This window comes from Ceraceosorus guamensis (genome assembly GCF_003144195.1).
Source record: "Ceraceosorus guamensis strain MCA 4658 unplaced genomic scaffold IE81scaffold_13, whole genome shotgun sequence".
Classification (NCBI taxonomy): Eukaryota; Fungi; Basidiomycota; class Exobasidiomycetes; order Ceraceosorales; family Ceraceosoraceae; genus Ceraceosorus; species Ceraceosorus guamensis.
The window spans coordinates 26,939-51,583 of record NW_020290008.1 but is presented as its reverse complement, the minus strand read 5'-3'; the positions used below and the strand labels follow the sequence as shown (position 1 = coordinate 51,583).

The window sequence follows — 24,645 nt, the reverse complement described above, 5'->3', positions numbered from 1 at the left end:
GTGAGTGGATTGATTGTCAGTCCGGCGTACCCAACGCTGCTGCCTGCTGCCTGCTGCCATGCACGCCCGCCTAGCTCGCGCGTATAACATGGGCGTGTGCGTGTGTTGATTCAAATTGAGCCTCAATCAATCACTTTCTGCACGCATATGCAGGCGCGTCTGGCGCGTCAGCATCTGTCCACGATTTGGGAGGCGCGATTCCGCATCACGTGCGACTTCTCTCTGGCGGAGATCCGCGGGGTTGCGCAATCGTTTAGGCGGAACAAGCTTTTGCCATGCCTGCCTGCAGATTCACGATTATCTACAGGGACTCGTGCTGCACGCGATTCTGATTGAACGCGCTTATTTTGTCTGCGCGTGTATAATAGCTGATGCGCGCGTCAAAGCAGCTTTTGACAGACTCACGCTGTACAAATAATGTGAATAGGTTCGTGCTTGCCGCTTTGCAGCCAGGGGAGGGCCCGAGCACGTGTTCAGCACGCTAAAGACGAAGTCAAGAGTGGAAAGCTCCATCGAGTCTCCCCTGTGAGTGAGGGGCGAACGCTTTGATCTCCAAACCCCATCATCCCAAGTAGCCTTGCACGGTGTCACCATTCGCTTCGAGACTCAGTCTGTTCATTGGACGGATCGAATGCTGTAAAGCGGTCCGGTCCCTTTCCTCGTTGCGGGTTCACGCACGTTTCGCTTCACAGTCGCACTGTTGCGCTATCGGAAGTTTCCTTACCATCCCACACTCACATTGTTCAGCTCCCAATACCTGGTCCTGCTATCCTTTTTAACCAAATCATCGACCGGCCATGCCTGCCTTCTCGCAGCTCATGCCCGCTTCGGCGTCTCAAATCGCGCGCGAGAACATGTCGTTGCCAGCCTCGGCGTCATACACGATAGCGACGCTGATCAGCTCCACATTGACGCTGATTCTAGCGACGAAATGGACTTTAGACGCTGCTTGCGTGATCGCTAGGAGGGCAAAAGTGCACGAGACGATCGTTGCGCTTCTTTTGAGCGGCATTGCGTGGGAGCAGGTGAGTGCAAGGTCGATGTCAGTGCCGGCAGCATAGCATACACCCTGCTCATCCACCACTGTCACACACGCGCCGTGATCGCCAGCTGGTCATCATCATCTTTTCCCTCCTTCAACACAGACCTGATCTCATCCTCAGCATCTCTGTGGGCACGTGTTTACTCAACAACACCCTGCTCTTCGGTGTACATCTTGTCCTTCTTCCTCGTCGCTCCCTGCGCTCTTTCAGCACCTCATCGATCAATTACACTCTTCTGCAAAGCATTTTTTGCATTCCCATCGCCATCCTTCTCGGGGTTACATTCGACGTTTATCCTCCCTTGTTCAAATCGCGATGGTCGAGGTACATGAAGAGAGCGGCGCACATCAACGGAATTCTACTTGTCGTCGTCTTTGTGGCATACCTAGCTTTCACAGCGCTCGCCCTGTACAAAGGACATTTGCAACATCCCGAAGATCCAGATTCAGACGACGATGCTTCTTCCGCATCTTCCTCTGACGCAGATTCAGAGTCCGGCGAAGTGGAAGAGACGCGCTCTGCTCACTCTGAAAGATCTGCAGCTTCCTTTGTACCTGCTGGACTTTTAGCGCAAGCTTCGGGCGCTCACACTACAATCACCACTCCGCTCCTTTCTCGTCTTCGAAATCAACCTCGATCCGCGTTATCCTTTCACTTCTTTGTTCTCATCGCCAGCTTGGCACTGATGATTGCAGGTGGAGTGCTAATCCCTCACTCGGCCATCCATCTCGCCCGCAATATCGACATGCGTCTACCCCTCTTGGCGCTCACATTGCTCCCGGCGCTCGTCAGTCTTCCGAGTAGAATATGGAACGTGATCAATGAGCAACAACCAAATCTGGACGGATTGTTGGTCGAGATTTCCAGCAAAAACATCTTTCTGCTCACTTTCGGAGTGGGTCTTTCGCTGTTGGCAGGAGTGACGCACGACGTTTCCCCTTCCCACTCTTCCAGCTTGTCGTCGGATCCTGCTACTCTCCTGCTAGACCTGTCGGTACCCAACGATCAGTATGCAACCCTGTCGAGCAGCCTCGCGCCCACCTCGGGGCCTCTCGAAGCGCAAGACCTCCTCCTGCTCTCCCTGTCCTCTTTGGCTCTCTTGCTCTTTGCTAGCCTCTCTTCCCTCGCCCTGCTCATCTTGGCAGGAACAAAAACTCACAGAATCGTGGGACTTGCGTTCGCGTTGACTTGGATCATGTGGACAGTGGCTCAATGGACCGTTTGGAGGTGACATGTCCCCCAGATACGATACGCAATGCTTTGCGGTGATTGAAGTGCACTATTCTCACACTGGCAATGTTGATTGCGATTGGACTGTAGACTTGGATCATGCTTTGGGTCAGAGCTTGCGCGCGTAACGTGATGATGTTGTTCAGAAGCAACGGTGATGGAAGCTAGATGCCATGCCTGCGTCATCGATTTCCTGGTTCCTGCTCTCGAGCAGAAGGTCGAATCTTGCGAAGCTTTAGCTCACCGGTCGCTTAGCGGCTCATTCGGATTGGAGGAAGCAAAGCTTGCAAGCCAGAAATAAGGACCTGGACGGGACATGACGCGTGTGATTGATGGACGAGCTGCTGGAGGTGTGAGCCACATTGCCGAAGAGTGGATCACATTGCTCGAGGCGAGTTCTAAAGTACATTTGAAGGGATCTGGTCACTTGATTTGAAGTCTGACCTGACAAACAGATGGATGAGAATTTGCGCTTCGGTCGGAATCGAGTGTACAATGCAATAGACATGCTAACATTGTGCGCATTCGGCGTTTGTGGCGCGACACGCCGCGGGTCGGTCTTCTTCTGGCGCCGTTGGCCCGAATCAGCAAGGGCGAGAAGAAGCAATGTGGGACAATCTCAGCATCGACTTTGCAAGCCGAGTTCGAGTCCAGCCATATAGTCTCATCTCTTTTTCTCCTTCCCCTTTCTCGCGCTCGACGATTTGTACTTTTCCTCCGCAACATGCAAATCGCCCTCGACCTCTCTTTGCAAACCCATCAAAGTCTTGCCGAGGGCTTCAGAAGTGCCAGCTGCTCCTTTCAAAATAGCAATTGGAACGGCTCGTATGACTGGCTTGCTAGAGCCTGACGATCCGCTTTCGCGCTCGTGCACCTCCATAGGAATTGCCAGGATGGTTTTCGCTGCAGAAGAAAAGCCTTTCGAGAGACCACCGTATGCTTCCGATAGCGCTTGCCGCAGATCTTCGGGAGCTTCGGCGTATCGACTGATCGGCGTCGATTTGTCTTCAGGTGGACTGAGAGTGATGACCGAGCTGGAGAGCGCATCTGTCGCGTCCTCTCCCTCCTCGAAGCTGTCAGCAGGGGCCACTTTTGCTTGATTCACTGTCGTTGTTCGGAATACCGTCTCGGGAAGCGCCGTTGAACCTCCAAGCATCTGTTCTGCCCGCTCGAGAATGACCTGCGTTCCAGTGGCGAGCTTGGAACCTAGCTTGAGCGCTTCCAGAGCAGTCGTTTTGGCAAAGCTCGCAGCACCTTTTTGCAATCCGCGCGCGAGACGCCCATCGCGCTGATACTGCTCAATGGGCAATAGGATCAGATCTGCAACACCCGCTCCTAAATTGACGACGCTCCGGACCGGTGCGATTCCAGACAAGACGTCCGCCAACTGATTGGCTTTGACGTCGGGCGTCCATATGTCGTTCAACGTGTCGAAGAAGCGAGGCCAGCCGGTAATACCTCGTAAAGTGACATGACGCAGGGTCATCTCTGCTCCATCAAAGTGGAAGAAATTCATCATCTCGATTGTCTTGCCCGCACGCAGAAGACCGTAGTCTACGCGCTTCGGCTTATAATCCAGCTTCAGACGAATCGGATAGATCTCGGCATGCTCTGACAAGGAGAGAATGATAGATCAGGAGAGCAGCACCTGATGTCCTGCTGGTGCAACAAGACTCACGAATGAAGGGCTCGCTGGACGCAGTCGATTCATTAGCAGGGGCTGCTTCAGCTCCAATCGGTTTCCAGGCGAAAAACTTTTTGAAGAAATCTAGAGCGTCTTGGTCCACGTGTAATCTCAAGGGAGCAAGCTTCGCTCGCACCCTAGCCTCTTCCTTGGTGGACCTTGGCGCTTCTTGTTCTGGCGCTTTGAAGCCCCCTTCCAGGGACCTCACATTGCGCACTTCCAATCGGAGCATACGAGAGTCTGCGTGCTCTCGATGCGCCTCAGTCTTGATCCGCATCTTAGTGAGAAAGGTGTTCCAGGTAGAAGTTTTGATGTTATCCAAGATCTGCAGCATGCGTGCATTGACGGCAAGGCGAGAAGCCAGAGGCGATCGATGCCCGTACGCATCATATTCAGCCTCAACGCCCCGCACCTCAATGTCGATCATGGAATGACGAGAACGCTTCAACTTGCCGCGCGGCTTCGCGCTGTTGCCAAATCTGGCGCCATCAGCTCCCTTGGCAGCTGGGAAAGCTTCCCAAGCACTTGTGTCGGTAGACGTCTCAAGGCGATGGTCGACTTGGTCGTCCAATGTCTGCATGGCGGCGTCAGCATCAAGCTCATGCAGCGGCGCGGGAGGTGCTAGCAAGATCGAATCGAACAAGCTTCCAGCTGCATCCTCAACGCTATCGTCAGGAGTCTGGCCTTCATCGAGCATCTGCTTGATCTTTTGTAGTCGCTTGCGGACGCGTCTGACTTCTGCTTCAATGGCCGCCTCGCTCGACGGTCGATCGTATCCAGAGTAGAGACGCAAGGTTACGTCGCAATTGTCGACGCGGACGCGCACAGAGCTTGCAAAAGCTCTGTACACGTGAGGGAGATGCGTTAGCATGCTTTCAAGGTGACACAATACAAGACTTTGAGAAGCGTCTTGAGCACATCGGCGTGACTCACAAGAGTGGCATGCCTTGTTCGGGGCTCAGATTCGGGTCATTGAAATAATCAAGCACCGGTCTAATACCTCGAGCATCGAGTGCACGTGCAGTGACAGATTCGTTCTGGAAGAGTATTGAGGTATCGCCTGATGTCGGAGACATCACCCTCTCAACAGTCTCGAGAGACGCCTCGCTCAGCAAGAAGTCGTCGTCTTGCAAGGCGGTAGCGACATATTCTGGTGAGCGCGCACGAACGCCCAAGAAACCAGCATTTCGCGGCACATCATCATCCACGAGATCTGCAGCAGAGTCGACGAAAGGCCCTTGCTCGCGGCGCTGAAAAGCGTCCTCATCGAGGCTTGCAAGAAGATCCTGCGAGTCGTTGCTATCGGATCCAGCGCTTCCGGGTGTGGTTGAGCCGGATGGGCGCGCCATCCCGCGTAGAACTTGAGCTTCATGATGAACTGGTGATGTTTCTTTGTTCACTGGCTCGGTAGACGCAATGTGCAGCGCTTCGACCATGCACGTCACAATACTGAGCGTGTCTGCGCACATTGTGACGTCCAAGCGCACGACTTCGGCCTTCACGTCAACCTCAGGTCTAGTCAGAGAGCTCAGTGTGACCGACCCACGCAGCTCACGTAGATTGGCCAAGCTGGCAAAACCTCGCGAGCGCCAATGCTCGGTCGGGGTCTGAGGTCTGAGGGTTCCTCCGGGGCGCTCAAGGCTTTTTTCAGTGATCAAAGCTCTGACGTCGCCGAGGGCATACTTGATGTTGGTCCGAGGAGCGTAGGGCGAAAGCTTCGTCTTGACCACGACGTCACCGAGGACGAGCGCTGCTTCTGCAGGCACTTGATGAGCTGATGGTGTCTTGGAGATCTCCACCGCCTCAGGCCGCTCAGAGAGCGCAGCTTGCGTCAAGATGAGGATGGAAGCGCCCTGCACGCGCACAGAAAGCCGCGTCATTTCATTGGGCTCCACGTGCTCAAAAGCACCCTCAGGAGAGCGCGCAAACCTTTGAAGGTCTGCCAAGAAGACAAGATCGGTAGGTGGGCACGCGACCAGCGTAAAATCCCGGAGTACAACATCTACCTTGGACTCTCGGTAGCTAGTACCCTCCTCTGCGAGAGATAGCACGTGGACGGAGATCATGGAAGTCGCCGAATTGGTGAGCTCTGCTGGTAAGGTGCGAGCAAGTACCGCTCTTCTACTTATGCCGTCAAAGCGGTCGACTGCCACCGATGAGACCCTCAAATTCGAGAGTGTCGAGAGGGCTCCATGGGAAGGATCTACACTGAGATAGAGGTCCAAGACGCGTGCTTTCAAGGCTTGCTGCCTGGCACTTCCTGTTTCTGTTTCAGCGGGTAGATTGAGGACGAGAGATGTCTGAGCCACTTTGAGCTCGAACTTTTTGGAGCCTTTCGAGCGTGCTCTTAGCTGATTTGCAGTCGTGCCTGATTCAGAGCTTCCAGAAGCACCAGACTGGCCCACTGCAGCGCCAAAGAAGCGGGAACCTAAAATTCGAAGCGCATCTGCGCTTGAGCCATCGGGACCGTCCCACTGAGTGCTTTCGCCAAGACTTGAGGACCATTGGCTCAGATCGTCCAGGAGAAGGACCAAGCTGTCAAATACAGCTTTGCTCAAGTAACCCTCGATGCTCGGGAGAACGACGTCGATGACGGAAGAGTTTGAGGCACTGGGCTGCTGTACACTGATTTGCATTGGCTGTGAAATGTCCGGCTTTGTCGATCCCTGAGCACGGGCGCAGTCGTCGCCCAGTCTGCCAACGCTCAGGAGCATCGTGGCTTGTGCCTCGGACGGGGCCATGACGAACGTCACGAGGTGGCCGATGGTGCATTGCGCCAAGTCGTGATACTCCGTTCTCATTCCCGAATCTCGTTCCGGCTGGTCCCTCGGCTGTGCATGTTTCTGCGCAAAGGCAGCATCACTCGCTGCGTGCTTCGCTGCGTGCTTCGCTGGTGCTTGCGCTTTGATGTCATGGATGTCCAAGGTGAGTAGGCCCGCTCGGAGCGGTATGCCAGCGTCGAGCGGTTCCGCGTTTCCCGATGGGACTCGTAAGCTCACGCGTAAAATTTGGCAATTCAGACCGAAATGGGGTTGTCTTTGGTCGCTCGATACGTCTGGAATGCGGTCGCTGCTGGGACTTAGGGGCTGCAAAGTAGCGATGCTAAGTCCAAGGTCTTCTTGCGTAGTGTCATCCGAGCCTTTCGAGGCTTGGGTGTGTACGGCAACTGTGCGGAAGAGATGCCCAAGTCTACTCGCAAGTGACAAATCCGCAAAGAGGTGTACCGGTGCGAGAATGACCCTGACGTCTAAGCCGGACAGCTTTGCCTGTATAGCAGGCACAGAAGCAGGTCGAGTCTCCGATGAGATCCTCTGGTTAGCAAATGTCACTTGACTCTGCGTGTTCCGTCGACCAGGTCGCAACTTCCAAGCTCGGTCGCCCCAGCTCGTGCGCCAGTATGGATTGCGATGTTTCGGCTCTTCATGACGACTTTCTGAGCTGCGCCAATCGAGCGTGTCAATCGAGAAGTTGTGCCACATCGTGCTTGGCGCAGACTCAGAAACGTCTCCTCCTGCTGTGCTGCCTAAGGGCACCTCATATTGGTGCTGAAGGGCAAGGTCTACCAGTAATAAAGGAATGATAGAAGCAGGGTTGTGTCCCCGAGTCTGCGCAGCCCTCCATAAAGATGGAGAAAGATGCTCGCTTGCCATCAAGTCCCCAACAGCAATCTCCGCCTCGTCATTGTTGGGGGCGAGAGAAACGGCAACGTCGGACATGTGAAGGCGGACATGCCCAATGAACGGGTGTGCGCGGTTAGGTCTCTGCCAATAGCTGTCCAGCGTCGAGGCAAATTCTTGGCGATCTGCAGCGCCCAACCCATCTGGAGACTCGTAAGCGCAAACCCACTGCACGTGCGGTACTTTTACAGACACTTGAAGCCCTTGACTGTTTGATGGCTTGGTCGGCGGCCGCTGCTGTGCTTGGGAACGTGTAGCAGCGAAGGCTGCCCTCAGCTGGCTGCACAGGACCAACAGAGAGGCAAGCTGCAGGGGGCTTGTGTATGCGGCTAGTGTGCCGAAACGCAAGCTGAGCGAAGATGACTGACTACCAAGGCGCTCCGTGTTTCCAAGAACCTCGGTGTTGCGGTCAGATGGCGGAAGCAGTCCAGCCCTCGCAGCCGCCGCTCGGTCGATCTGTGCGCATCTAGGAGACACAAACTCTACCGCGATGTGCGGATCGTCGAGCTTCATGATCATTTGTGGGCCAGGAAGCTCCACGGACAACGTTCTGGTCCTCTTCATCCGGCTTGATGTAGAGGAGGTTCCCATCGGCGATGCAGAGTGCGCTTTGTCTACGGAGACTTCGTGCTGCTCGTGAGCGCTTGCGTACATACTAGCGCCAACACTTGCGGTCGATGACCCCATGCTGTGTCTAACATCGTGCGTTGCCTGGCTCATCTCCATGAAGCCGTCTTCGGAGCGTGCGTCGTTCGACGAGTCCGATGAGGCGGAGCTGTTGCGCGGGGATGATTTTCTTGCAGAATTGCTTGAGGTTGATTTAGCATCCAGCCAGATGGTAACTCCCTCGAACGCTGCAGATCGGGTCAGGTCTTGGACAAATGCCATCGGATCCTCCACTTTGGTACCCGCTGCTCTCAGCGGACCAGCACTAGAGCTGAAGGCAATCGCGTCTACGCGTGCTTCAAGGCATATTCGCTCCTTGAGCTCGTCTTGCCCCTCAGGTTGATTTTGGACCCCTATGCGCACGGAAGCGACTTGTATCTTGAGTCGCGATAGCAGATTCTCTACCATGGAGGAGGACACCGAGCCGGCGACGGCAGACACTGCAGGCTCCGGAGGTGATGGACCGGCACTGTCCTCCAGAACAGAGTTTGCCAGGTCCCGCTGCAGCTGCTCTCCTTCCGGATCGACCGAAAGCATCGATTCAGCAGCGCTCAATATCGAGGCTTCGAGACCACCCGCATCCAGTTCTGAATGGCCGTTCTCTGACATTGAAGGGGCAGAAGCTGGCGCATATGCATCTTGCCTGGGAAAAAGATCCAGCTGGAGATTTACATCTGCCACCTTTAGCAACACCTCGCCGGCCCACAAATTGCTCAGAGCCGGAAGCTGAAGCGCCACGAGCCCCAAAGTGGCAGACGCCAGACGCACTGGCAGCGGCTCAAGCAGCTCGTTTACAGCCTGAGGTTGGGACCACATTCAAGGTCAGCGCGTGCTTCGCCGTCTCCTCCGCTGTCACTACGCATGGGGAATGACTCACATGCTTGTCCAGCTCAAGGTGAGCTATCTCTAACTTTCCGGACCCAATACCAGCATCAATCTGCGCGCCATCCAATGAACCAGGCTTAAGGAGGTGACCAAGCGTGCGCCGTACCAAGTAGGAGAGTAGACGGCGTTGAAGGGCAGAGGAAATGCTCCAGGCGCCCGCAATCGGTAATCCGGGCAAGCTGGCGAGGGCTTCCCCTAGTAGAGCAGGAATACCTGACCACATAATGGCTGATGCATGCGCTGTAGGCACTGGCTTTGAAATACATCAAACTGAGATTCAGGGCTCGTCGCGCACGAAGCGCCCCTGGACCTTATCCCAGTACGCTCATGCTAGGATCTCACGACTCGTGCCTAGAGCCGCACAGCCGTGACCGGAGGACAGACTCGCGAGCCTAGTGCGATGCGTGGTGTTTATATGGGTCCTCGATGCTGATGGGCAGCTCGGCCATCGATGATGAGATGGAGGCGTGAGGGTGTCAAAGTGATAAAGCTGGCGAAGCAGCCTCAAGAAGTGCACGCACGTCGTCTTGCTGATAAGTCAAAAGTGTGGATCACGATTGCGCAGCCCTGCTGGGGAGCCGGCTTACCTGCACGTACGAAATCAAAATAGGGTCCTGATTCGTAATTGTTCAATTGTACATCACGTGGGGCATTAGCACCCAAGCTCGTGCCTACGTCTTGATTAGACTATGCCTTTGAACTCTGAAGACTTCATGACTTTGAGATTCGAAATCCCTCAACCGTTCGTTCACCCGCCGCGAGCGCAATCAGCGTGCTGTGCAAATACACATGCAGGCGCATCGCTTCCCTCTGAGATCTTGCGGTTGCATGTGTGGAGATGATCGCGCCTTGCTGGTGCAGCCCAGCTAGGGTGGCTCGATCGCCGGGCCTCAGCGCCGAAAGTGGGGCGGGCGACTGCGCATGCTGACGACTCCCGCCAACACACCTTCCAAGGCGATGTCCGTGCCTTCACCGATCACCATCCTACACCCAACCCACATGCACCCGGTACACGAGTCGAGACCGCATTAAGCCTTGACGGCCTACACTACAACAGCTTCCAATCATCGGCACACACTCAGCTCGTGAGGCTTGACAAGCATGACTACTCCGGCTGGGTCAGGGCCTGTGGCCCCTCTTCAGCTCACCCCGCTAGAGCGACCAGCCTTTGCTGCACTGTTCGCAGCCGCCGATCCCGCCTCGAGTGGCATCATCACCGGATCCTCGGCCGTTCAATTCTTTTCCAAGTCCAGACCCGCGCTGGATGGCACCGTTCTGGGCGCTATCTGGAGCCTCGCAGATCGCGCAAATAATGGTTTCCTGGGCAAAGCGGAATGGGCCGTCGCAATGCGTCTGCTCGGGCACGCCCAGCGTGGTACCGCGGCGGACCAATTGGAAGGTATGCTCTCCCAGCCTGGACCGCCGCCTAGCTTTGAAGGTGTCACGCTCCCGGGCGCTCAGGCTACGCCGACTCGGGCGAGCTCTGTTGCTCAAGTGCCACAAGTGTCGCCGGCAGATCGAGCGCGATATACTCGCATCTTTGCCAGCTCTGGACCTGTCAACGGTCTACTAGACGGTGAGTCAGGCTGCATGGAGAGGGTATCATGTCTCAAGGCTGACGTCGATACCTGACTCTCGCTCCTCAGGCGAGAAAGCAAAGGGCATTCTGGTCCGATCGAAGCTCCCTTTCGACCAGCTTGGTCAAATCTGGGGACTCGCGGATACACGTTCTCGCGGTGCTCTGGACTTGACGGATTTCATCATCGCCATGCACTTCCTGCAAGCTTCGATGAATGGCTCCCTTGGTAGCGCTGGGCTTCCGGCGACCCTACCACCGGGTCTATACGAGCAGGCCGCCGGAGGCGCTGCTGTCCCTCCCGGCAGTCCCTCTCGTGGCTTGACAGCGCAGCACACTGGCGGCAGTATTCCCGGTGGTATTCCGCGGCAGCTCACTGGGCAGGGTTTCTCCCAAGCGCCTACCTCTCCACCCGCTTCTACCATCCGCCAGCCATTAGGAGCAAGACCCTCTGGTTTCTTGAGTCCGCAGCAGACGGGCGCTCCTGCTGCAGTGCCCACGCTGGCAGGCGACTGGCTCGTTAGTCCCGCAGATAAGGCGAAGGCTGATCGTTTCTTCGACGGGCTGGATACCGAGCGTAAAGGTACGCTGGAAGGTCAAGCTGCTGTGCCTTTCTTCATGCAGAGCGGCCTTCCAGAAGCAACTCTTGCCCACGTCTGGTGAGTTCGATCGAGGTAGCGTCTACCTCAGATCGCATGTGACACTGACGAGAGTCGTTCCTTCTGGCAGGGATCTGTCCGACATTACTCAGTCTGGTAATCTGAGCCGGGACGAATTTGCTGTGGCAATGCACCTCATCAATGGGGCTTTGACCGGATCGCAACTGCCTCAAGAGCTTCCTGCTGGCTTGATTCCGCCCAGTCTACGGGGGCGAGATCTTCCGGCTGCCGTCAATCCTCAAGAGTCTGACACCCAAAAAGATCTGTTCAGTCTTATGGACGACGACGAACCCACCGCACTTCCAGTGAATCCTGCCAGTGCCTTTGTCAAGCCAACATCTTCGGTATCTGCTGTTCCGCCACCTCCCGCACCGAAGGGCACCGGTCCTTTCGACGACGACTTCTTCAGCGGGCCTGTGGCAGCTGCAGCTACCCCAAGCGCTCTGTCTCCTGCCGTCACCGGCAACAATTCGGCAATCCGAGCTGCAGCGTCACCTGTGCCGCCGGTTACCGACGCTTCGGCCGAGGTGGGCAACAAGAGACTGGCTCTGGACAGCACAAACAAAGCGCTCACCGGGCTGCAAAGTAAACGAGCCGAACTCGAGCAGACCGTAAGCACGAACTCTACAGATATCGCTGAGCTCGAATCGCGTCTGACCGTCGTGCGAGCAACTCATGACAAGGAGTCTGCCGCAGTGAAGACACTCCAAGAGAGGGCGACGTCGCAGGCAGCTGAGCTCAAGACGCTCCGCGAAGAGACGATTCGGGCGGAAAGCGACCTTTCAGCTCTGCGAGCTGAAAAGGACGAGATAGAGCAGACCGTGCTCCGCGATCGCGAGGACGTGCGCGATATGAAGAAGCGTATGGCAGAGCTGCAGGCCGAGAACAACACACTTCGTACTGCGCTCGAGAAGCTTCGAAAGGAAGCTCGTCAGCAGAAGGGATTGACTGCAATCTCGAGGAAGCAATTATCATCTGCAGAGAGCGAAGGCGATAAGCTCCGCTCTGATATTTCTGCTGTCGAGAGCGGAGAAGTGCTCGAGAGCGGTAATGACCCGACCACAGGGGCTGGTCAAACGCCTGCAAGCGTGACTTCTCCCGTGCTCAGTCCAGCAGGCAGCGTCCGCAGCACAAATCCGTTCGATCGTTTCCACGCTGCCAACGCGGAGTCCGCTCCAGGCACTCCTCATGCACGCACAGCTTCTTTGGCAGCTGGCGGTGCTGCAGCGGGTGCGGATCTGGGTCTCGCAGGCGCAGGTGTGACGCACGCAGGGGCACAGGCAGGCGCAGATGCGGATGCCACGCCAACACCGCCGCCTGCAGCAGCCAACGATGTGGATCCATTCGGTGTACCCAAGCCAGGTCTCGGTCCCACGCCGCCGCAAGAGAGCAGCGCTGCCTTCGATGATGATTTTGGGCAGGCTGAATTGGACAGCGAAGCACCCAAGCAGGTCATTGCCGCACCTTCGCTGGAGCGCAAAACGACCGGTGGATCAGCCTTCGACGAAGCGTTCGCTGATCTTGAGGGCGACTCGGTCGCTCTCCCTTCTACTACGATCGCCGAGACGGCGGACGTGCAACCCATCGCGGAACACACTGCTGTTCCAGTGAAGGCCGCCGCTGAGAGTGTCACGGCTCCCGCTGACGCGTTTCAAGACTTTGAAGACAGCTTTGCGCCTCCCGGTGCCATCAGCGCGATCAACGAGGGTGCTGCTAAGATACCGCCCACTGCTGCGTCACCTGCCGCGGAAGAGCGCGAAATCCTTGGCGACGAGGGGTTCGCCGCGCACTCCATCCTCGCAGATCATCCGCCCAGAGCTCAGCCAGCACTCGGCGTCTCAGAGTCCAAGGGCAAAGAGCCACGGAGAGAGGAAGAGGATGCCGACAGCTCGGACGATGATGAGGGGCCTGAAGACATTGAGCGCGTTACCTCGCCTGAAGAGGTAGGTTCGGGCAAGACTCCACAGGCACCTTTGGCGTCCCTGCCACCCGCGAATACCACGACGCAAGCGGCTGAGCGCTTCCCTGAATTAGATGAGGACGATGTCGTACCCGTCTCGTCTTCGCTTGAAGCCGCTTCAGGTCCTACGACAGCCCCTCTCACCGCTCAGACGACTGGAGACGATACGTTTGTGGATGCCCCGTCCGAAACGCCCAACACGGCTAGCGGCTTTGGAGCATCGCAGTGGGCGAATGCGTCAGGCGTGACTAATACTGCCTCATCTATCGGTGCTCCTTCAGAAGACTTTGGGCACGAGCGCTTCACCACGGCTGCAGAGCCGGCTCTCGCCTCCAGTGCAGGTATAGCGCAGCCCTCGAACGCCAGTGAGCGCTCCTTGAGCCCTGCCGCAACCAAGAATCGACGCGCACCCCCTCCGAAGCCCGTGCGCAATACTGCAGCGAGTGCGGACGCCAGCAGTCCTTTCCAGGAGACTGTTGCATTGCCAGCGGCGGTGGACGAGTCCGGTATTGCAGCAACTACAGGCGCGCAAGCCACAAGGGGTCCTTCTACGGCGACTTCTTTCGACGACTTTGACTCGGCCTTCGAAGACTTGGGTCCGGCTGCTCCTGCTACCAATACGGCTACTTCCACTAGTGCTGGTGCGCCTCCCTTGCCTAGTTTCGACGACGCATTCGGGGACGCAGATGGATTCGACTTCGTTCCGTCCTTCAGCACCTCTAACGGGCAGACGGCACCGAATGCTGCTGCGCCGACCACTGCGCGTGGATCGATTCAGCCAGCAAACGACGCTTTTGGCAGTGCATTTCCACAGACTGCTCAGGCGGCCCCCAGCTCGGATGCCGTTCCTGGCGGGTTCGGATTCGATGACTTTGCTGCATCATTCAACGCAAGCTCCGGCGCCAATGGAGCTGAGCAGAACAGCAACACGAGCAGCGGATTCTCATTTGCGGATGAATTCAACCCTACTCCCGCCACGGCCGCGCCGAGCACAGGTGGACCTTATCTCCCACCACCAGGTCCACCTCCTGCGTCAGGTCTAGCGCCCTCTTCTGCAGCGCCTCCGTCGCTGCCTGGCCGAGGAGGTGGTGTCAGTCCAGCCCCCTCTCCTGCTGCCGCCGATGATGCTGGACCAGTCAGACAGTTGTGCGCGATGGGCTTCTCGAGGGAAAAAGTGATTCAAGCGCTGGAAAAGAGCAACTACAAGGTGGATAGAGCGCTCGAGAGACTCCTTGCCGCCGCTTGACCTTCAGTGTAAATAGAATTTCTTGTTACTGCAGCCTCGTACATTCCTTTGATGTAAATCGCGATGCGTCGAATCAAAGGCTCGGACGCTCGACCTGGATGTAAGCGGCTCCTCTTGCGAAGTCTTTTGATAGCGGTCAATGCTGATGCTTGCCCTTTCGAGATCGCAATCCAGTCGTGGGGTCATGGGGCTTCCCAGTAAGCACGCCTTGCCAAGAGGCGGTGATATTGACCCTCCCATGCTCTGCTGCCTGAGCTGCACGCTACGTCGCAAAATGGGCTGGCGCTTGGTTCAGCACGTCGGGTGGGGTCGCGAAGGAAAAGGGAGAAGCTGCGATGGAGTCGGCAGGTATCGGCATAGCTCGTGCAAAACGAACTATAACAGCGGACCCGAGCGGCTGCGTCGGGCGAATGCTTGCAGAAGGTGGAATCCTTCGTTCACCGCTTGAGCAAATGAGGTGAAGACCCGGTGGTGTGCAATAAGTTAGCATGGACGTTGAGCATGGAGAAGGTGAAGAGGGTAGCAGGTGCACCATACTGTAGATGCGCAGTAGACACGTGTCTCCAATGCCCCTGCATGTAGAGGAGCTGGATCACCAGCTGGATAGCATTTGTCTCGCACTCAAAGTCTTTTTCGATCACCTGTCAAGTACCATTTCAAGGTCAGATGTGGCGGACCAAGCTACAGAGCAGTAACGAGACAACGGCACGGCTGCTGACACAAACTTCCAGCAGCACCTGCAGCCCTACCTGCGACGGTGGCAAGTACCAAAGGCTTATCTTTTCCCCCATCTGTAAATGCTATCCAGCAGCACAATGCTCCCACAGAATTGGACTTTCACTATGTCTTTTACAGCTGCAGGAATCAAAGGCCAATGTGACTTGCAGCCACGGCAGGAAGAGAGTGTTAGACGCGTGCCCGAGATACACCACACCGACCCACGTGACCGCGCCCGATGAGCCGCCCGACGGCAGTGACCAACGTCTTCACCGGCGGGCGCCCCTTACCTTTCCTTCCCACCCTGTCGCAATTATTGTCCATTCACTGCTATCTTAGGATTTGCCTCGCTTCTGTGCCATAGTCACCGAAGCGTACAAACCCTCTAGCAATAGTATAGCATACTTGCCTGATCACCCAGAGTCTTTCCTGAGCTTCCCAAAGCCAAACCTGAGCTTCCCAAAGCCAAACTCGACGTTCCCAGACTACACAAGCGTAGCCCCAGCCTCCCCGGCCAGTGCCGTTGTCGGCCGTGACAGAGAGCACAGCCACCTCAAGAGAGCAGGACCAGCTGTGGAAAGAGCTGGAGGCACGCAATGCCACAATACTGCGTGCAGTGTCTTATCCTGGGCAGACATCCAGCGGCATGGCTACAAGCATTTTGCAGGGTGATGCGGACATGGCTGAGCGCATAGAAGGGGTGCTTCCCTTCTTGCATATGCCATGAAGATGCTAGGCATTTCCGTAGAGAGGGTCAAACTTGCAGTCTTGGTGGCAGTCCAGGAGCTGAACTCAGGCTTTGGACTGCCAGAGCTGTACGCTTTTGAAGCCTTTTGCATTAGTGTTTGCGGTGTGTACCACCTTGCCAACATGCAAAAAGGCCACAGGGCACCAAAGCAAAATTCCAAATCAAGCAGACTGGCAGAGGCTCCAATGGGCAAACAGGTCAGCTTGATCAAGTTTGTGGGCGCAAACAACCACACTCTGCAAAAGGAATGGCGCTGCCTTGTCTTTTCCCCACCCCTCTTGCGCCCACGCGTTGTGGTGCTGTGGGAAGGTGCGGTGGGAGAGACAATTCAGACGGAGACAGAGGCAAGATTGCAATGCAAATTGGCTGCATGCAAGGTGGTGGTCAGATCACCCTACGTCATTGGGGCAGAGACACTGCAAGAGTGGCTGGCTAATCCACGCACTTCCATTGTTGCTATTGGTGACGGTGCATATCATATGCTGTCGTACAGGCTAGAGTGTCAGCATGCCAAGGTGATTGTGCACCCGCACTTCGACACGCTCGGGCGCACCTTTTCTTGCCCAAACCCATCTGAGCCGCGCTTGCACCCCATCAACGTGGTGCCAAATGTGCTGAGCATCAAGACTGGCAGCTCAAGAACGCCGCTCATCACCACGCTCCGCTTGGTCATGGCAAAGCACGAACATCCTTCTGCGCGCGCCTGTATTGTCCTGACCTGCATCAGGGCCGCAGCATTGCTCTCTGCAATGCAGGGCTTGGAGGCACAGAGGCAGGAACAGTGCCAGAAGCTAGCAACCAGCTACCTCTGCGGCACAGGAACACACCCAGCAGGGGATGGTGTGATCAAGGTGAGTGTGGAAGAGGCAGAAGGGCTGGGCAGGTGCGCAATGTTCTATGGGCGCTGCAGGAACCCGTGCCCCTTGCCGTTGGATGTTGAAGGCGAAGATGCAAAGCTGGACAGCGTATTTTTAATGCTCAAAGTCTGGAAGGATGGGACTTTTTGCGACCCCAGTGGCATGTTTGCGCTGTCCAGCATTGCTGAGCAAGCATTCAATGTGGACCCCATGGACATCGACCTGCTCAGCACAAGCAATTGAGGCAAGTATGTGGATTGCTCCTCTTCCCCTGCAGCTGCCGCACCTGCAATCACAGCAACTGCAAGCCAGCACACAGAAGGCAACCTCTACTTTGTCTTTTACAACAGCAAGCACAAGAAGGAGCAGCGATGAACTCATTTGCGGCCCTTTGTGCAGGTGCAGAAAGTGGCCACGTCATGTACATGCTTGGCCATGAAGACCATCAGATCCATGGCAGCTGCCAGCTCTTCAGCAGCCAAGCTGATAGCTTGGCAGCTCTTGAGGAGTTTGTAGGGCACAGAGCCTTGCTAGAAGGCTCCATCTTTGCCCAGACATTGACAGTATTCTGACAAGAACCAAGTAACATCCATATCAGCAACAAGGACATTGCGCTGGCTTGGCGAATGTTTGCAAATCACTTTGGAATGGTCAAAAGCTGCTTTAAGATCAGCAGTGGAAGAGCCAACACTTGGATCAAGTTACAGGTCATCCTTGGTGTTGCCAGGAGCACTGAGAAGCGCCACCAAGATGTCCAAATTTGTGGGCGATGCCGACCTCTTGCAGATCTCTTGCATGTCCTCATCTGTCAAGTCAAGTGCCGTGGTAAGGCGCAGATGGGGAGGAGAACCTTCCCATCATCGCTTTCATGGTCAGACGCCCAAGCTTGTGTTGAGATTTGAGACTCTTCAGTGTTTGCTGGATCTCTGGCAAAGCCACTCAAGGAAATTTCCACAGGGACTCCGCTTGGCCCGCGCACCTCCTGTTGGAGATGAGATCTTGAAGAGACGCATCAGCACCAAGTTTGGGGCCTGCAGTGGCAGACGTGGAAGGCATGGAAGATTGATGTGGAGTACGTGCTGCCGGGACAGCGTTATATAGACTGTGGGGAGGCTCTACGCAAGCGCTGGCAACACAAGAATGTCAGTGAATTGATGTTTCTCAGAGTCGATCCAAGGTGCCACTCTCACCTTTGAAACGGTCTGACATTTTGTCTCTCGCTGGCCAAAGATGATGGGTGATCTTCGTGCAGAACCTTTGCACGAAGGTCGCGATCTGGAATTTGAGACCCCAGAGAGTGTCTTCGAGCGCGTCCACAAGTTCCTCCTTCTTGCGCAGCTCGCTTCAGGTACTTGATGTCCCCTTTGGTTCGTTCCTCTGATGGGTGATCTGGGACTCAATCTGGGCAAGGTTGTGGTTGAACTTGTCCAAATTGGCTTGCATGAGCCCACGCGATTGTCAAAAAAGCAGTTGAGGGGCGCATCCACTGGACTCTTCTGCTTATAAATCTGTGGCACACAATGCCAGAGAATTGAGGGCAATTGCTGACTACGACCAAAAATGCTTGAAAACTTGTTGGTCTGCCGGTAAGCGGTCTGGCAGACTTGTGCAGGTCAATCATTGATCAGGTTCTCTGCTGCAAAGTCGGCTTCGTAGATGCCTTCTGCAATGGCCAAGACTGCTGCTGTAGTCCGCGGAAGAACAAAGTAGGCCTGTGAGGCAGAGAGCCTGATCATGCCAAAGTGTATGATTGTGCGTCGCGTGGGGTCCAAAAGCAAGGAAGACATGAGCGTTGTTTGCAGTGCCTGAAAATGCTCAAGGCAAAGAAGAGCAGCATTGCCGATCATGCCCAGTCTCCAAAGGTGAAAGATGGGTTTGCTGAGGCCACTGTTGGTGGTCTCCAGCAGGCGCTCATAAGCAATGATCCTGCTTGCGGAGCGCGCCACAACAAAGACGTCTTTGAGCGAGTTGGAGTCGACGGTGCTGGCGTCCTCAAAGGCAATCTGAGCACTTGCTTGCGCATCCTTGAGCCTTGGCGTGCCAATCTTGAATAACAGACGAGCAGATTGCCCCCCCCCCCCCCCCCAACTGATTGGAAAACGTAGGATCGCAATAAAGCGAAAAAGCGCAACCACCTCGAGCAGGAAGGGTAATGTGGGGGTGTTCATCAGAGGTGACTTGAAACATGTCTCCACCCTCCTGGATGCTGCTGACAAGGTTGCGCAAGCAAGGTGAAGCCATGCCAGCAGAGAGGTATGCTGCGGCAACAAACATTTGCTGGATTGAGCCAAGATGAATGTCTGCCAGATGGGCTGCATCTGCTGTGCAAAGACGGAGCCTCCGCATGCTTGCAGAAGGTTGACAAAGCGCTTATAGGCCAGGCCGCCAACGCACAGAATGACGGTTGACAAGGCTCCATCTTGCCATTGTATTGCTTTCTTTGATGGGTGATTTCAGGATCAGCCCTGGCAAGGTTGCGCTCCACCTTGTACAGCTTGTCTTGGCAATGGTGGTGTCCATCTGTTGGAGACATTTTGATTCTTGTGCTGGACAGTGATCTCATCTTGCCGACACTGCGCTTCCTGCATGTTCCAAGCTCACATGAGCTGGACAGATGTCAACATGGAAAATGGCGAGCACTTGGCCCATACAGGCTTGGCCAATGATAGCGCGACGCCAAAGCCTGTCTTATCAACGTGCATGTCAATCACAAGCGCAGGATGTTCACAGTTTGCAGCACTACGGGCAATGCCAAGCCAATCAGCTTCAAGTGGCCCGTACCTAGCCAGGGGGCTCTTGGCGGCCGTGACTGTTGGCAAGGCAGAGACAGCCCAATGTCCATCAACCCGCCTTTGGGCCCCACACTTCTTCTGACTGCGCTCGAGGTCTGCTATGCGATACTTCCTCAGCGCTACCAAGCTTGCCTTTTGAACGTGTAACCCCGGAATGTGCGTGCTCGAGCATTGGGCAGCCAGAACTTGAGGGATCTGGGGCTGGTTGTCGACTTTGGGCGAAAGTGGAATTTATACAGTATTCGAAAAGCGTACTTGGGCCAGGAAAGTGGTTGTGGGCTGAACGTGCCTGAAGTATGTGGCATCTACTCACCTTTGCACCCTTACTTTGCAGGTGATCAAGATGGTGTCTGTGTGCCCGGACAGCCGAGAGAAGGGACTTCATTTCTACAGCAATGAATGCTACAAGTCAGGCTCAGTGTGCCCTAAAGCAGTCCGCCAAGTCTTGAGATCATTTCGGACCAAGAAACGGCGCATCATCCTTCGAAGCGAGGGGCGCTTGCAGTGAAAACAATCACGAGCCTCAAAACTTCACACCACGCGCCAAGCCCAGTTGTATCGCACATTTGCAACGTTGCAATGTATAGCAAGACGTCTTTCACATTTGCACGCGCATGGGCAAAATTCTGCAACCTCATGTTCATCCATCATCCGCATCCCACGAGTCGACGACAAGGTCGGTAGATGCAGCAGCAGGAAGTGGAGGTGCGGAAGTATTCAACGTCACCGAGCCGCCCGTTCGCGCAGTCGCAGGCATGACATCGCTAGGGCGAGGCATACCAGCACCGCTTAAACTTTCCCATGCGCTCGTTGACCGCCCATTGGCGGTCTCACGAGAGGCATTGTTCTTGTTGGCTAGCGCACCGGATGCTACGGCTGCCCAGCCGCCGGTCCTAGGTGCCGAGTGAGTAGGCGTAACAGTGCCCGAACCTGATGCCGAGCCGGTCCTGGACATGTTGACAGTCCAGGCAGATGCAGATGCGCTCGTCGAGCCCGTCTTGTTCTCCCCGTCGTCTTTCCTTATGACGCGCTTCGACAGACCGTCGAATGCTACAGCGACGACGCTCGCTGCAAAGTGCTCCGTCTTGGCGTGTTGTCGAAGAGCTGCTAGTGTGGGCACGGCCAACAATCGTGCAGCAGGTACCGTATCGCTCGTGACAACGACATCTTCGTCACCTATCCATCTGAGCTGTATAGCCAAACCTTTGAGCGCGCGACTGTGCAACAGAGCCTCGAGCGATGTCGCATCATGACCAAACACCTTTTCGAGCAGGATGGCGTTCAGAGGTGCGCGAGGTCCAATTGATGTCGTCAAAGACTCGGGACGCTTCAATTGACCAAGTGCTGTGGGCCTTGAGGGCCCCGCTGCCAGACCCGACGCTCTTTGCGAAGCAACGACGCCCGCCGCTTGAGACAAGGTCGGACTGGGAATCTTGCTCGTCTGCTGTCTTCTAAGAGACGTCGAACGGCCGTCCAAGCTTTCCGCGATGAGATTGTAATGGGGCGCAAGAGCCAGTTCAAAATCTCTTTGCTGCTTGCCCGCACTCGGCAGCACCATGCCGTGTCTGGGAGAGTGGATAAAATCCGCAAACGCCCTTTCCGTCTCTTCACAAGCCCTGCGGTTCGTCAAGAAGTGGTCGACGAGTGGGAGGGGATACTCCGCTTTGGCGCCTTTTTCCATCGGATTGAGCCCGAGAGCTTCGGCAAGCTTTGCATTCCGCGCAGCTATGGAACAAGCGTCGGTGCATTTCAGCTTCCTATCCGTCGCCGGTTTGGAGTGGATGGACGCGCCGCATCGTGCTCTCTGTTGGAGATTGCCGCACGGACATTCCAAAGTGATGTTGGCTGTGCAAGCTTCCGACTCTGGGCATGCCGATGGAGCGTGGCAAGACTTCTGACACGCGTGTCCGCAGATCGGTCGAGGTTTGCCGCACGTTTGATTGCAAGGTGCGCACTTGCCCGAGTGACACAGGGCCGCATCCTTGTGATACCCGCAGCTGAGCGTCGCTCCGCAAACAACGCCGCACGAAACCACATCGATGGACCTCGAGCAAGGCACGTTTGGAACCGTATTGGCCTTGGCGCACCTGCAAGCTCTCTCTACCAAGTATACGCAGGGCGGGCATCCATCCTCGTTCTCGTGGCAATTGTGCGGTTGTTTGGGATGTCCACATGGAGGTCCTCCTCGAATGCAGGGAAAATTGCAGCGCACCTGCGTGCCGCAAGCGATGGGCGGGTCTATCACCGTCCTTCCACAGTGGCAGATGAGCTCTTCGAAGCTTGCTCTGAGACAAGGTGGACATGATCCCCGATGGCACTTGAGCGGGCAAGCATGTCCGCAAGACAGCGGTTTTCCGCACGGCAAGTCGCAAGCGTGCAACCCGGCCGGATCCTGTTCTTCCAGATCAGCTGCAGTCATGCGTTTCCGCGGTTTTGACCTTGCTTGAAAGGCGAGGGGGCAGCATCGGCGGGAGCATTGATGACGCCCGCAGTGGCGTAGCGCAGGGCACGATCGTCCGCAGAGCACATCCTCCGCTTGACTGCTCAGCATCTGCTTTTGGCGTTCGTGGCAAGGTAGCGTCGCCTTGCTCTCCCCGCAACGACACGGTGTAGTTGTAGAGACGGCGCAGGGAGGACAAGCTCCGTGGTGACACTTGGCCACGCATTCGTGGCCGCACGGCAGCACCTTGGAGCAGCTCCGCGTGCACGTAGGAACGGCGTCCGTGCAGGCCGCCCTCACTTGTGTCAGCTTCTCTGCTCCACAAGGGCACGTCTTGACGAGGTCCGGGGCCAGAGGACAGCGAGTCGGACGCGCTGTAACGGGGTGGCAAGACTGTTCGCAAGCGTGCTTCCCACACTTTATGAGTTGCGGCGCATTAGTACGCGCTCGCAGACACAACGCAAACCTTTGACAAGTACTCACATCGAATCGCTTCTTGCACTGACTTTGACAGCTCCATCTGCCTGTCCATTCCTTTCCATCTGCCTCAGCGCTGCTGCGAGGCTCGCCTCCGCCACAGAGCATATCTTGACTTTCCCTTCCGCAGTAGCAAGGAGCCTGGGTGCGCTTGTCGCACGCTTCGCAGGGTCCAGGATGGCATGCCTGCTCACAGCGATGAACGCCGCAGGTGAGGACCTTGTCGCAAGTGGATCCGCAAGAGACTCCTTGGGCGGCTGAGGAACCTGGGACCGATGTCGCACCTGCGCGGCTTGAATTGCTGATCTGCGAGCACCGAGCTGCAATCTCTTGCGAGCCGCAGAAGCATTTTCGCGTCAAGGTGACGGGGCAGGGTGGGCAAGGACCTGTGATGCGAAGGGACGATTAGCTCTACTGAAATGACACATCAGACCCAAGGTCATCCTTCTTGCACTTACCTGGATGACACGGTCCAGCAGAGCAGCCGTGCTGGCATTTCCCTCGCGCACACGGCCTGCCACATGAATGCGCAGGTGCTCCTTTGCCGCCATTCGGCTCCACCACCTGTCCATCCCAGCATTTGTACACGGTAGGTACCTGCTCCCTGGAATACTGACACCCCGGACATCTCCACGTTCCTTTTCTGTTTCTGATGCTCGGATCTTCCTGCATGGCATTCTGCTCTTCGGCTTTCTGAACGCTAGCCTCAGCCCATTGTCGGGCACAAGAGAGGTGCAGAACGGCAAAGCACTTGTCGCAGCCCCACACGGCCACCCTTCGCGTGATGGAGCTGTAGCACACGCTACAGTCGTACTGACCAGATCCCAGCTCTGCAACGAGTCTCGAGCGCAAGTCGACATACTCGATAGGCGCAGCAGGCTTAGCATCTTCCCGAGCTTCTTGCGCACTCCTAGCGCCCTTGACAGCAGCTCCTTCCGCTCCAGAAATCTTGCCACCGAACCTTTCTCTTCGTCCTGCGCTCTTTGTCGGTGCTGCGACACTACCGCCTCGAGCATGCTCAGCAACATTAGACACGCCTGCCCCTTCACGACCTCGTCCACCTCCAGCTGCTGCTGTTGCTGCTGCTGCTGCTGCCGCTCCTCCGCCACGACCTCTGCCTCGACCTCGGCCTCTACCCCGTCCGCGTGACCCACTAGGCGCGCCCCGATCAGCAGCATGTCCTAGCGGAGCGCCTTCGACGTCGCTCGGAGCAGATGCCGCCCCACCGCGCCCTTTCCGTGGCCGAGCGCCTGCCCGACTTTGACGCGTTTCCGAATGCGTACTGTGCTCCAAGTTGTGCGATGCAGCGTTGAGATTGGAGGTGGAAGGTGGACGTGAGGGAGACGGATCAGCGGCAAGGGCCATGATGCTTGCAGGAGGAGAAGGCTCAGAGTGAACGTGGAAACGTGTGTTCGGCGACAGAGTGAAGGAAGCGTGCTTTCTTGGACGTGCTCGCGCTTGCTAAAGTATGCGAATGAATGCGCTGATGCGAGAGAGCGTGGCGAGGAGAGCGGTTGTGGTGAAGGAGGTGGTGGTGGTGGTAGTTCAAAAGCAACATGTAGGCGGCCAAGTGGCCACTATTTGGGTGCGCAGCAGCCTCTATGCGTTCGATTCCAACACGTCTAAAGGAGACGTAGCAGCACTCGACTTCGCACGAGCGAAATCACACGCGTCTAGTCGTGAGTCTACGTGGCGATTTGATGAGCAACGAAACGACCTGCGTCTGGATCTGAGGCCAACTTGATGTGATGTAGCAGTCGGCTGTGGGAGCGACGGCGCCGAATGTTGACTGGAAGGAAAGCATGCGTGTCGGACGAGTCAGCAAAAGGATCACGAACGAGTGCCCCTCCATGACTCATGACTCTGACTCACATGCCGCACGATCGACTCACGCAGCATCCAAAGATGCATAATGCGCGCGTTAATTGCAGCGTGCATAAAGCCCGAGCGCGGTCATGACTCATCAGCAGAAAGAAGACGCCGACAAG

General features: G+C 56.2%; 7 protein-coding genes across 7 annotated transcripts; 4 read left to right on the top strand and 3 right to left on the bottom strand.

Annotated features, from left to right (window-relative positions):
• The first annotated feature begins 565 nt into the window (after positions 1 to 565).
• IE81DRAFT_321533 (hypothetical protein) lies at positions 566 to 2,334 on the top strand. The gene is made up of 2 exons (XM_025513373.1): positions 566 to 1,025; positions 1,111 to 2,334. The coding sequence occupies exons 1-2, from the start codon at positions 798 to 800 to the stop codon at positions 2,272 to 2,274; spliced, it is 1,392 nt and encodes a 463-aa protein (XP_025371297.1). The 5' UTR covers positions 566 to 797; the 3' UTR covers positions 2,275 to 2,334.
• A 250-nt stretch (positions 2,335 to 2,584) lies between these two features.
• Positions 2,585 to 9,669, bottom strand: IE81DRAFT_365110 (hypothetical protein). The gene is made up of 4 exons (XM_025516912.1): positions 9,178 to 9,669; positions 4,891 to 9,098; positions 3,952 to 4,799; positions 2,585 to 3,884 (listed from the first exon to the last, which is right to left on the bottom strand). The coding sequence occupies exons 1-4, from the start codon at positions 9,406 to 9,408 to the stop codon at positions 2,938 to 2,940; spliced, it is 6,234 nt and encodes a 2,077-aa protein (XP_025371296.1). The 5' UTR covers positions 9,409 to 9,669; the 3' UTR covers positions 2,585 to 2,937.
• Positions 9,670 to 10,286: 617 nt separating this feature from the next.
• On the top strand, positions 10,287 to 12,421 carry IE81DRAFT_287484 (EF-hand; the record flags this gene model as incomplete). The annotated part of the gene is made up of 4 exons (XM_025511714.1): positions 10,287 to 10,761; positions 10,832 to 11,146; positions 11,201 to 11,420; positions 11,491 to 12,421. Coding segments are annotated over 4 exons (1,941 nt in total), but the record flags the coding sequence as incomplete, so codon positions are not given.
• Positions 12,422 to 16,066: 3,645 nt separating this feature from the next.
• Positions 16,067 to 17,191, top strand: IE81DRAFT_345839 (hypothetical protein; the record flags this gene model as incomplete). Its single annotated transcript, XM_025515963.1, has 1 exon — positions 16,067 to 17,191. The coding sequence occupies one exon, from the start codon at positions 16,067 to 16,069 to the stop codon at positions 17,189 to 17,191; it is 1,125 nt and encodes a 374-aa protein (XP_025371294.1).
• A 43-nt stretch (positions 17,192 to 17,234) lies between these two features.
• IE81DRAFT_35678 (hypothetical protein) lies at positions 17,235 to 17,553 on the top strand. The gene has a single exon (XM_025516682.1). It carries the CDS (start codon positions 17,320 to 17,322, stop codon positions 17,518 to 17,520), a length of 201 nt encoding a protein of 66 aa, XP_025371293.1. The 5' UTR covers positions 17,235 to 17,319; the 3' UTR covers positions 17,521 to 17,553.
• Positions 17,554 to 18,561: 1,008 nt separating this feature from the next.
• Positions 18,562 to 19,481, bottom strand: IE81DRAFT_345837 (hypothetical protein; the record flags this gene model as incomplete). The annotated part of the gene is made up of 3 exons (XM_025515962.1): positions 18,562 to 18,993; positions 19,163 to 19,266; positions 19,343 to 19,481. The coding sequence occupies 3 exons, from the start codon at positions 19,479 to 19,481 to the stop codon at positions 18,562 to 18,564; spliced, it is 675 nt and encodes a 224-aa protein (XP_025371292.1).
• A 739-nt stretch (positions 19,482 to 20,220) lies between these two features.
• On the bottom strand, positions 20,221 to 24,463 carry IE81DRAFT_310955 (hypothetical protein). The gene is made up of 3 exons (XM_025512430.1): positions 23,116 to 24,463; positions 22,664 to 23,043; positions 20,221 to 22,597 (listed from the first exon to the last, which is right to left on the bottom strand). The coding sequence occupies exons 1-3, from the start codon at positions 24,020 to 24,022 to the stop codon at positions 20,381 to 20,383; spliced, it is 3,504 nt and encodes a 1,167-aa protein (XP_025371291.1). The 5' UTR covers positions 24,023 to 24,463; the 3' UTR covers positions 20,221 to 20,380.
• Positions 24,464 to 24,645: the final 182 nt, after the last annotated feature.

What these genes read in the sequence shown, in the direction of transcription:
- IE81DRAFT_321533 (XM_025513373.1), top strand. Translation starts at nt 798, where the DNA reads ATGCCTGCCTTCTCGCAGCTCATGCCCGCTTCGGCGTCTCAAATCGCG. An exon ending in GCGGCATTGCGTGGGAGCAG is followed by an intron (nt 1,026 to 1,110) that starts GTGAGTGCAAGG and finishes CGTGATCGCCAG; the next exon opens with CTGGTCATCATCATCTTTTC.
- IE81DRAFT_365110 (XM_025516912.1), bottom strand. Translation starts at nt 9,408, where the DNA reads ATGTGGTCAGGTATTCCTGCTCTACTAGGGGAAGCCCTCGCCAGCTTG. An exon ending in ACCTTGAGCTGGACAAGCAT is followed by an intron (nt 9,099 to 9,177) that starts GTGAGTCATTCC and finishes TCCCAACCTCAG; the next exon opens with GCTGTAAACGAGCTGCTTGA. An exon ending in GAACAAGGCATGCCACTCTT is followed by an intron (nt 4,800 to 4,890) that starts GTGAGTCACGCC and finishes TCACGTGTACAG; the next exon opens with AGCTTTTGCAAGCTCTGTGC.
- IE81DRAFT_35678 (XM_025516682.1), top strand. Translation starts at nt 17,320, where the DNA reads ATGAACTCATTTGCGGCCCTTTGTGCAGGTGCAGAAAGTGGCCACGTC.
- IE81DRAFT_310955 (XM_025512430.1), bottom strand. Translation starts at nt 24,022, where the DNA reads ATGGCCCTTGCCGCTGATCCGTCTCCCTCACGTCCACCTTCCACCTCC. An exon ending in TGCTGGACCGTGTCATCCAG is followed by an intron (nt 23,044 to 23,115) that starts GTAAGTGCAAGA and finishes TTCGCATCACAG; the next exon opens with GTCCTTGCCCACCCTGCCCC. An exon ending in AGTGCAAGAAGCGATTCGAT is followed by an intron (nt 22,598 to 22,663) that starts GTGAGTACTTGT and finishes CAACTCATAAAG; the next exon opens with TGTGGGAAGCACGCTTGCGA.